Here is a 12,093-nt window from a genome sequence, read left to right on the forward strand (position 1 = left end):
GAAGCCTGCCTGTTTTCCTGGCGACCTCTCACCCTCCGTTGGGCTCGCTCTTCCTCCGCCGTCCTTTCTCCCATTTCTCCTACCTCCGTCCACGAGTCTCTCACAGACACAGATTTAGCCCTTCTAGACTCTTGCTACTTAGAAAGTGGTCCGCAGACCAGCAGCATTAGCATCCCCAGCTGCCAGCATTTTTGCATCACTAATCTCGAGCCTCACTGCAGACGCATGAATCAGGACCGGCATTTTACCTAGATCCCCATGAGATCCCAATATACGTCCAAATTTAAGAAGTGCTCCCTGGAGTGTTCACTTTGGACACACCTTGTTAGAATTGTTGCCTTCCCCACCCAGTTCCAGCACTTTTTGGCTTATATAAAGTACTTACTATACCCATTATTTCTTGGAATCATCGCTAAAAAAGTTGAAACAGCAAGATCCCCATTTTATAGGTAGGTAAACTGAGGCCCACAGAGCGAGAGGGAAACTAGAACCTATATCTTTTGGGCTGGATTCACCTACACTTTTGGAGAGTGTATTCAGCAGAAGCTGCTGGTGCCCTTGTATAACGTGCCCTCTTCAAAACTAGGCAACTGGTTTACTGTTTCCCCACAGCAAGCAAGCATAGGCCTGGGCAGGCCCAGACCATGTCTGATAGCCACGCTGAATTCTTGCCTTTTCCAAATCCGTTCCTGCTGCTTGCAATTCACTTCCAGCTGTTTACCCAGCCATTCATTCATTCATGCCAAGCACTTACCACGTACCAGGTCCCACAGTTCTTTGTTAATGACGGTCTGGGAGTGGTAACACGTTCAAACTGCTAAGCTTTTTTTCACTAGAAAATATGGCCACAATTCCTTTTATGGTAGTATTGCTGAGCCAGCATTCTAACTTGCTTTAAAATTTTATTTTATGGCATAAACAAAGAAAATAATCATGGAGGCAGAAAAGCATAGAAGTTCCAATTGCTGGCCTAGAAGTCAGACTGTGTGGGGTGGTGATCAGTTACCTCCATGATGCAGTGGGGATTAGGTAAGATGATAGAGGTGAGGACCAATAGGGTTCAATGCTATAAATGGCACGAAGACTGTGCCTATCTTTATGAAATACAAATATGCAAAAGAAACTCGTGATCCCAACCTTTTTTGGCCGGGGGAGAGGGGAGACAGGGTATCGCTGTGGAAAGTGAGAAGTGTTGTGTGACCCAGAGGGCAAGTGTTTGCTACTGCGGATCAGCTTTAAACATGTTTATCTTTGATACATAATCCAGGTATAATTCATGGAAACCTTTAGCTTCACTAGGTCTCCCAATATACTAGTTGTTGCAAGAAACAGATCAGATTTATTGCTTGAAAAAGGTAAGATGAAGTATAATTTCTTTAAAAATCAAAACAAAGAGATTTCTTCCTCCCCAAAAAACATAGCTTTGCAGAGGATAAAATTCTAAAATAAAATTTAAAAATCCAATCAATTGAAAATCTGTTAAAGAGTAGTCTTTAAAAAATAAAAACCAAAAAAAAAACCACCTTGTTCTTAAAAATTGAAATGTCTTTCTTGTCTTCCTGTTTGCCAGGAAAGATATGGCCAGTTTAAAATGGACAAATGGACCAACGTTTAGCAAAAAAAGCAAGCACTGGACTTCTGCTTTTGGTGTTGATTCTCTGCTTTGGGAATCCAAGCTGTTATCTATTACTTTCTTTTTTGTTCTGTTCATTTTAATTAATACAATGAACAGTGATGGTGCACATAGAAGGCAAATTAAAACCAGGTCATTCCTCTGGTAAATTGGTCTGATAAAACTATGTGGGTTTTTGTTTTGGGGTTTTTTTGTTTTTTGTTTTTTGTTTTTTTGCAGAGGATGTTGGACAGTAGTGTTGGAGGAGGGTTTGCAACCACAGCCTAAAATGAGGCTTGCAGGTAAAGTGCAGATTTCAGTTACCTACCCATGATCAAGGATCTGGGGTCCATGGACTCAAAGGGGGCCACAGATGGGCTTCAGGTGTGTTGTGAGGATCCAATGAGAGTGCTGGAATAATGTGTGACAGACATATGGATTTTTCTAGGGGGAATACCCATAATCTTCATGGGTCACTTAAAGTCTGCATGCCACCCCAGGGCCTTAGAACCTACTCCAATTTCCAATTCCCAAAGACTTGGCCGCTTACTTCCATGAGGTTATTTCCCATCCATTTAAATTGCCTTTTGGGATTTTCTTATTCTTTTTGTTTTCTTGAAAAATTGGAGGCCTGTTCTCACCCTCAGCACATATTCCCCACTTTGTTACATCCCTGGTGTAGACCCTCTGCTCCCCAGTGATGTGAATCCACAAAAAATATTGTGGTTTTCTCTTTTGTACACATTTTCCAAGGAAGAACTTTTCCTGAACATTCTGAGACCACTGCCTGAACAAGAGTTGGCTATTCAAACAAGGACTTAGAGATAAACCTGAGTTTAATTTCATTTGCATTTTAAAAAGAAAGATAGCACCTTTATTTTCTCTTCTCATCAAAGCCATTTCTCTAAGACAACTTTTTTTCTGTTATAAACTTTACCCAACGCCCCACCCCCCACCAAATCAGTGCTACATCTTAATATCTGACTAGTAACGACAGATTGCCCATGCTTCTAACTGTCTAGTAATGTCTGTGATTTCTTTTCACTCTTGATTGTTTATGAAATAAAAGTTGTGATCTTGGCAGTTCCTCAAAAAGTTCAACATAGAGTTGCCATATGACCCAGCTATTCCAATCTCAGTTATATACCCCAGACAACTGAAAATATATGATCACACAAAAATTTGTACACAAATGTTCATATTATTCATAATAGCCAAAAAGTGGAAGCAAGCCAAATGTCTATCAACCAGATGAACAGATAAACAAAACATGGCATAGCTATTCAATGGAATATTATACGGCCATTAAAAGGGAATGATGTACTGATACATGCTACAACATGGAAGAACCTTGAAAACATTGTGTTAAGTGAAAGACTGGTCACAAAGGACCACATATTGTATGATTCCATTTATATGAAATGTCCAGAATAGGCAAATCCATAGGCAGAAATCCAAAGACAGAAAGTAAAATAGTGGTTGCTAGAAGACAGGAGGAAGGAGAATTGGTAGTGACTATAGAGATGGAGCTTCTTTTTGGAATCATGGAAATGTTTGGGAATTAGATAGTGGTGATGTTTGCACAACATTGTGAATATACTAAAAAAAAACTGATTATACACTTTAAGTGGTTAAAATGGTGAATTTCAAGTTTTAAAAAGCTGTGATCTTTGAGATGATGAAAGAAAGATAAAGATGGTATCAGAATATTCTTGTGCTATTCTGGGAATATAAAATTTGGGGTGCATTCAGGTGGGATCTTCTGAATGCTCTAGGACCTAGTTTTTAAACTCTCCAAACATAAAGCTCTCCTATGCAGTCTACAATCTACAAACCCAGGGTTGCAGGATTCCCAGGCCCCTTGCCTTAATGCCCCTCTGCCCACCAGGAGACTGTGGCCCACAGTTGGGAGCCCTTGCTCTGGAATGATAATGTCAGTAAGCTGATATTTCCCCCTGGATATAAGACGTGTTGTGTGACCATATGGCACTGTTATTTTGATTTTCAGTATATAAAAACAGGTGAAGCAATTGTACCAATTCATTTTTATCCCTGTGAATCCACCCAACACAATGTCATCTTCTCAGGTCACAATGCCAAGCACCCATCATACATTTATGTAGGCAAATAACCAGGACAACTGCTGAAACAATGGAATCTTCTTGATTTTACTGATTAGAGTTGAGCTGCCAAAGGTACTGGGTTTTCATATACAGTAACAGCCGACTTGTTTGTGAGCAGAATTCCAGTGACAGCCACCTTCTGAAACATCTGTGAACCCAGGGGGACGTGGGGAAGAAGCAGCAGGCTCAGAGCCTCCTGAAAACAATGGCCAAAAAGCCCATGCATCTGTCCTCAGAAGCAAAGCCCACCTGACATATATGTAACACTGGGTTTCCTGGCTTCCTCAAGAAAACTTCAGTTTTGCCCTGGAGGTTTCCATCAGAGAGCAGGAAGCGAAAAGCAGAAGACTCAGAAAGCAGGTTAGAAGAGGAGGGATTGGCAAGAGGTGACAACCCCAGACACAGATATCTCTGCCGTATTGTACAGGAACACATTTTGTAACGTGTACACGACATAAAGAACGGTTAAAGCTGTTTTAAAAGTACAGCCAGGGGCCGTGAAGTATGAGGGGGGAAAAGTTCCCAAATACCACAGTCGCCCCAGGTGGCTTCACCAATAGAGCAGACAGCAGTGCAAACCACCCATGAGAAGAGCGTTAGTCCATGAAAGGCAAGCCAAGCCCCGCACATTCTGAAAGCTCCTGATGACATCACTGCACCACACCAAGGTACAAAAGGGGCTGACGTTTGCAATGATGACCATGACTCACCAAGAAAAGGTTAAATACTCTCCAGTGTACTCTGTCTACTAAGGCAGGGAAGAGCGTAATATATTTTAGAAAGATTTCCCTCAAAAAAATATTAAAAGATTAAAGATTCAGCACTTAAAGGGTTAATCCTCTGTTATCTGAAGATCTGCTAACATCACCTCATTTTACAACAATGCGAGTAAATGAGGCGTTACTTTTTTTGTTATAATCATTAGTATCAAATTGTTGGCACCATTCAGTTTTAAGGATAGGGACAGGAGAGCAAACTATACAACATAAAAATACAGTTCTGATACAAATATACGAGATCAGTTCCACTTGACAAGTGGTCGTAAGAAATGGATGGACACTTCGCACACAAGGAAGTACAGCTAGTAAATCATCACACGGGAAAGTGCTCAGCCTTGCTAGCAATTAATGAAATAAAACAACCTTTCAAGTACAACTATACACACTCATTAAACTAGCAAAAATAAATAAAAATGGCACAACCCAATACTGGCAGAACTACTGGTGAATGGAAATGCTTACACATTGCTGGTGGCATCATATACTGTAGAGGGGATTCAAGCATTCAGAGGGGACGGTGGGGTTGAACTTAGTGACCTTTAAGGTCCTTCCAACCCAGAGACTGAATCTTTCTAGAAAGCAATCTGGCAATATGAAACAAGAGCTATAAAATACTTCATGCTCTTTAACCTTGTAATCTCTCTTTGGAGATATTCCCAAGGGAAGAATCCAAAGGAAGGAACATTTTTTTTTTACAAAGACATTCATAGCAGCACTATTTATAAGTGTGAAAAATTGGATATAACTCAAATATCTAAAAGTGGCAAGAAATGAGGTTAACCATGTTACATGGATATAAAGAAACTGAAATTGGTGAGAGCAAGGTCAGTGTTGAAAAGAGGAGATATGTGTTAGATGTAGGAAGTAACCAGAGTGTGTACACACTGATCATGTTGGTGTAAAAATGTGTGCATATTCATTGAGGAAGATTTGGAAACAATTTAGAGGGCTAGTTTGTGGTTGTGGGGGGGGTTCTTTTATTCCTGCAAAGTTGTTCAAGTGCATAATAAAAATTTAAAAACACATTTCTTGAAACTATATAAAAAGAGAGCAAAATTTCTTCTGGTCAAGGTTCTATCAACAGGACATGAGTTGATCAACTTTAGAAATAATTTTTCCTTTATGGAACACCCAAATGAATCCAGATATCAAATCACTTAACCTTGTAAGGAGTTTTAGACAATTTAAACTATAATTTCCTACTTTGGGTTCAATAACAAATTCTGTGTATCCCAAATGATTACCGTATCCCACAAATTCACAAGTTAAATTATATTTCAGATTAAGCTGAAGTACCTTCAGTCCCGGTAACTGCAACTTTCTTTTTTTAGTTCACCTACTGGTGTCTGAATAAAAATGAATGTTAAAGACTTCATAAGATCTGTGTATTTACCAGTGTAAATGAAAACCCAGCAGTAAAGAATTATTCTCTCATTAAAAATGATACTTTAGCAAACAGTCAAAGCTTGGTGCAAGTGTCAATCATACAAAATCACACGGTTGAGATTTATAGCAAAGGATTCCGTGCCATGTTAACCCCTGTGGCTGTTAATTATATACACACAGGTGCTTCTGAGAAGGAATCCTGGTTTTCTATCTTTCTTCTCCTAGGCTTACCAAATCCTGTCTCAGCTACACTGAGTAGTTGATAAACGCTAATACTCAGGAGACGTAAAGCAACTTCTCCAATAAAAGTCAAGCCAGAAGCTGGCTTCGACTAACCACGGAGACCTGGGCGAACAGAGCACATGTTTGTATGTTGTGCTAGAGTGAGCACACAAAGCCCGAGGAAAGAAAACGGACAGAAGGCACCACGCCATCCTCCAGGCAACAAGGGGAGAGCTTCACAGTTCGGTCATCAACAGTCTTTTCATCATCTTCTCTCTCTCCAGTTCCTGCCGGAGCGTCTCTGCGCTGAAACAGAGCAGGTGACAAAAACAGTGAGATAAACGCTCAAAAGTCATAGGAACAGTCCCAGTTTCTTTCTCAGTCTCAGTCCCTGACTTTCTCTTTCAGGCCCCCTAAAGACCCCCTACACCTGCTAGAATTGCAAGGGCGTGGGATTGGCTGCCTATCGGTTTCTCCCACCAGACCGAGGGCTTCTCAAGTCTCCGCCCCCCAGAGGACTGACTATTCCACGTGCCACTCATCTCTGAACCCAGGAGCCTAGTACAGGGTCCGGCACCTAGCAACCTCTCAGGAAAGGCCTTTTGAATGAATGAAAATGTGCAGAGGTTAGATCTCTTTAAATCATGTTTTAAATTGGTTTCATGAGTACTTCCTACCAGAGTTCCCTCTTATGTTTTAATAAATACAATTGAATGAAGAAAAACTGGCTCCTTTAAGAGCTTGCTTCTGACTTCTTGGCCCTCAGGCTCAGTTGTCTATGTGTGGAATTTATCTCACTGTTTAGACACACACACACACACACACACACCCCACAGGAAGTACATGTCTTGAAAGGCACAACCAAATTTTTAAATAATTTCATTCAGGGGAGGAATCAGAGTTTCTACTATGGCCAAGAAGGCTTTACCCAATCTGGCCCCAACCTTCAACTTCATGGGCCTCCCCTCCTGTCATTCATTTCTCTCTGGCCACACCAGCCCCCATACCCTTCCTTAACCACATCAGGCTCGCTCCACCTCGGAAGCCTTAGCACCGGCTGTTCCTTCTGGCTTCTGTATTCTTCCCCCAAATCCACAGCTGGCTCCCTCACCACCATGGCAAAGCCATCCCTGCATGCCCTGTTGCCTTTCATGGTTTTATTTTCTCCCTAGTACTTGTCACCATCACACACACACACACACACACACACACACACACACACACACACACACATTTAACGTCTGTCTCCCCTCCCCCAGCAATAAACTGTAAACTCCATTAAGGAAGCACCTTCATCTGTTTTCTTCACTGTACATCCCTACCACCTAGAATACTATCCAGCCGGTGAAGACATTTCAATAAATACTTAGAGAATAAATGAATGGAAGAATGCATAAGAGGCTTACAGATGTCACAAACACAACATACCTAGAGCCTGTGCCCTGGTTTCCCTGTCACCAGAGATAGCTGTTGGTACCTGCTGATCTGACTCACCTGGCTGCCAGAGAAACAGGCTTCCGTGTGGTGTAGATGGTCTGCACTGTGGAGACGGTCTCTGTCAAAGGCCTCAGGGTCGCGGCTGGAATCAGCGGGGAAGACTGGCCAGGACAGCACTGTAATTTACTGTCTCTAAAGTCTGCCTGGAGAGGAAACAGAAAAGAGGAAATCAATCTCAATTTGGGTTCCATTTTCACACTGTCAGCCGCTCCCTAAGCCTTACCACACAGTCTCTGTTATTTTTTAATAAGAGTCAATCAATTGTGATTTATTAAACGATTTTACTTAGTGCCAGGCACTATGCTAAGCACTTTACATATATTACCTCTTGACAATCTTTAAGGTAGAGATCATATTTCAACACGTTAGACACCATCATTTGTAAGATGCACCATTTTTGCATGTGTCACAGAGAAAGAAAAAAGTGGCCAAACTTTGTCACGCCCACCACTATAATAAACATTTTGATTTCAGAGATGTTAAAAGGTAGAAAATCTTAGAACTGGTTTTATGGAAAAGGAAAGTGAGGCTCAGAGAGGTTAAGCAATCTTTCCAAGGTCACACAGTTAGTGTTAAGAACCAGGATTTAGAACCAGGGTCAGCTAACTTCATAATTGGTATTTTTCACCATTATAGCAGTGGCTCCCAAAGTATGGTCCCAGGACTAGCAGTACAAGTATCATCTTGAAACTTGGTGAAAATGCAGATTCTCAGGCCCCACACAAACATTTGGGAACCAGACTGTCTGGGGATGAAGTCCAGCAGTCTGTTTTTATAAGACCTCCAGATGATTCTCATACACAGTAAGGTTTGAGAAGTACTGGTCTAGAGCACACTGCCTCATTTGGAGATGATAACTTGTTTTCATTACAAAGCAAGATATGCTTATAACTTTACATCGAAAACTCAGAAGATATATAAAAGTAAATAAATGAAGAAATTCCATAATCCCTTCCTATCACTATCAGTATATTCCTTATAGCATTTTTTTCTATGCATACATTTCATTTGTTTTATATCCTTTCAATAGGATCGGCTATATATTTTATAACTTGATATTTCATGCTAGTTCCTGGTCCTAAACCCAGAGACATTTTTCATATTTCATTCTAAATAAGAGGCTTTGATCATCCAATAAGCGATATATTCCTGGTGATTAGAAGATGAGCTGTCCCTCCTACGGAAACACAGAAAACCACAAAAATATCAGGTCTAGTTGTAGTTCTGTAAGGGTATATCTGGCTCGAGCAATGGGGAGAAGCTTATCTCTGAGAGGTCCTGAAAGACCACTGCTGAGAAATACAGGCCCCTGTTTGTTTTACAACTGCCTCCCGAGACAAAACTGACCTGGCCTGGGCTGGCGCAATGCCAAAGAACTGATGACGAGAACTGGAGCATCGTACAGTTGCTAGTGTGTGATGGTTGCCATGGGGAGCTTTCACAAATGCTGGGCTGTAGCCACCCCTTGTGTATTTCACCAGATAATCCTGGCTTCCTGCTTTCCAGGCACATAGTAGGATTACACTTCCCTACCCAGCTCTAAAGCTAGGCATGGCCATGTCTTCCTTTGGCCAAGGAAATGTGGGCTGAGGTGCCATGTTTTATTTCCACTGGAAGACTGAAGTGCTAGTATGTGATCTGGCCACCTCTTTCTTCCTGCCTCTGCCGCTGTGACTTGCAATGTTCCAGATGACAGCTGCTCCATTAGCCTGGGTCCCAGAAACAGGGCAACATAGAGCAGAGGGCTCAGCCCACCCAGGACAGGCAGCATGAGCAGGAAATTCAATGTGTCATTTGAAAACATGACTTAGTCCATCCTTCCTGACACAGGAGCTGGGGTAAAAGGTTTTGTTGCCCCAGTGAAGTGGGTGGAGGTTGGGCTTTTGATGCCAATTTAGATTCTTTCCAGAAAAAGTGGGAAATTGACACTTACAAAGATAATAGTGGATTTAAGTACCGAGGCCTTAGCATGAATCAAGGCAGTGGCACCAGACTTTACTAATAATCATTGTATTTTCCACTGCTGTGCATTCAAAGTAGGAAAAAAAAAAAAGAGCCAGCTTCACTTAAGAATGACCTTAGGGAGCAGTGAGGCTGGAACACAAGGCAGAAACTGGTCTTGGGATCAAATAAAGAGCTCTGGTTGTTGAAACCAGGCCCAAGGTCAATGCTGGATCAACTGCCAGAGTAACTGTGTGGAGTTCCCTGGAGCTGTTGAACTGCCCTGTGACTGTGAGCAGGACAGGTCCGGAGGCGGGTGGGGAGGCCATCCCTGCAGCAAGGGCAAGTGTCTTGACCTTGGTGGGGAGGAGAAGAGACCATGACACACAGGGCTGAGAAAATTAGGAGTCTGAAGTCTGTGAATTTGGCTTCTGTTACCATCCAGCTGTCAGTAACTCCCTAATTATAATCTCCAGTCTAGTCCTCTCTCCGGATACAGACTTGGATATCCAACTGCCCACTCACTGTTTCCAAGGCATTTCTAACACATCACGGCTAAAGGCAAATTCATTGTCCCTCCCATTCCAGTCTTCCCTAAGGTCTCCTTATCTCAGTGAATGGACCCACTCTATCCACATTCTGCAAGCCAGAAACCTGGGAGCCATTTTTGACCCTCCCTCTTCCTCATCCAACCCAATTCCTTACCAATCTCTTAAGCATCTCCCCGATCTGTGCACTCCTCCCCACCTCCACCATCAGCACCACTCTGGGTCAAGCTCTCTGCCCTCTCTCCCTTCTGCTGTCCTAGATTTCTAGACTAGTGCCCTGCGTCCACGCTGCCTGAACCCAGCTCGTCTCCCACTGCCATCACAGGGATCATTTCCAAATGCAACTGCCCTGTCACTGCCCTGCTCAGAGTCCCTCAAAGGCTTCCCATTGCTCTCAGGATCCAGATCAGAGTCCCTGCTTTGGCACACAAAGCCAAGCATGGTTTTGCCCTACAGGGTTTGTCCCTGTCTTCCTCCCTTCCCTTCTCCCATGCCCTACTTGCTCTCTGCATTCTAGGCCCACTGGCCTTCATTTCCATCCTCTAAATGTGGGTTGACCCCTCTGCCCCAGGACTCTGGTTCATGCTGTTCCCTCTGCCTGCATCAGCTGCCTTTAAGCCACTCTTGCCCAGTTCTTAAAAGTCTCAGCGTGGTTTCTGACAATGGTTTCCTGCTCCATCTCGGCCCCCAGCTTTTCAGGAAGGGCTTCCCTGGGTGTCTCACAGCACTGCCAAGGCTGGGCAGCAGGCCAGAGTGCCCATCGTGGCCAGCGGAGGAAGTGGAGTTGGAGCTTCCAGCTGAGGAGCTGTGCCCAGCCAAACTGCAGGGGCTGGATGAATGCCGGGGCAGTAGCACTTAACAGGCTGGCCCAGCCCCTGTGTCTCTGCCCTCTGGTTCTTAAAAGGCAGGTTCTGAAGGCAGATCATGATCCTAGAATGGACTGTTCTAGGAACTTGAACAATCTATGCCTCTTGAACAAGCCAAAGCCTCTGCATGGACTGCTGGACACCTTCCCACCTCTGTCTATCCTCTGAGACCTGAATCAGCCACTGCTGATTCCTTCGGTCTCCATGTGGCTGAAGCCGCTCCAGGTAGTGACCATCCTCCAGCTCGGGAGACTGCACTTCAAGCTACCTCTAGGCCACCTCACAGCCCACCTCGCAGATCCTCCAGACTGGCCAGAAATCTTCCTTTGGAAGGAGTGTCAGGGACCACTTGATTCTAGGAATTGCAAACTCTGATCCCTGGGAAGAGGAGAGGGTGAGGTTTGGAAAGAGGAGGGAGCCTGAACTCTCTACTTCTGCTCCGTACAGCAGCTCATTGGACAGCGAGCTTCTGCAGAAGCTTTTATTTAAGGGAAAAAGTTGAGCAGCTGAAAAGAAGCCTGAAAAGCATTGAACTCTCTCATTTTGCAGATGAGGAAACTACAACATTTCAATGTTTAAAAACATTTCAACAGTTTGCAGAGAATTTTAAAAAGCTGCTCAGCGACAGAGAGTGGTGGGAACATGAAGCTGGTTGTCATGACTACCTGCTCTTGCTAATTACACCACCCTGCCTCTCCAGCCTTGAGAAACACCAATCGTGACACTTGTGGGATGGTCTGTGGTCGGTAAAGTACTTTCAAGTTCTTGGTCCCGTTTGATCCTTTCCTCAACTGGATACGAGAAGGATATTTTTATTACTACTTCCACTTTAAGTAAGAGGAGACTCGTGCTCAGAGTGGTAAAGTAACTTAACCTTAAATCACACCATTATCAAGATGCACATCCAACCCAGAAGAATTGAAAACAGGGACTCAGATAAATACATGTACATGCATGTTCATAGCAGCCTTATTCTCTAGAGCCAAAAGGTGCAAACAACCCAAATATGCATCAATAAATGAAGGGAGCAACCAACTGCAGTGTGTACATACAACAGAATACTATTCGGCCATAAAAAGAAAATTAAGTATTGAGATACATCCTGCACGAGCCTTACAA

At 43.2% G+C, this 12,093-nt stretch overlaps 1 protein-coding gene across 1 annotated transcript in view; it reads right to left on the minus strand.

The window, feature by feature from the left end:
• Positions 1-5,474: 5,474 nt before the first annotated feature.
• EPB41L4B (erythrocyte membrane protein band 4.1 like 4B) overlaps positions 5,475-12,093 on the minus strand; it is a 123,020-nt gene continuing 116,401 nt past the window's right edge. Inside the window, exons 24-25 of the mRNA XM_072959881.1 lie at positions 7,617-7,762; positions 5,475-6,428 (exon numbers count right to left, since the gene is read on the minus strand). Of these exons, the coding sequence (XP_072815982.1) occupies positions 6,359-6,428; positions 7,617-7,762 (216 nt within the window). The 3' untranslated portion in view covers positions 5,475-6,358. The remainder of the gene's footprint in view (positions 6,429-7,616; positions 7,763-12,093) is intronic.

Source organism: Vicugna pacos, chromosome 4, assembly GCF_048564905.1.
Source record: "Vicugna pacos chromosome 4, VicPac4, whole genome shotgun sequence".
Taxonomy (NCBI): Eukaryota; Metazoa; Chordata; class Mammalia; order Artiodactyla; family Camelidae; genus Vicugna; species Vicugna pacos.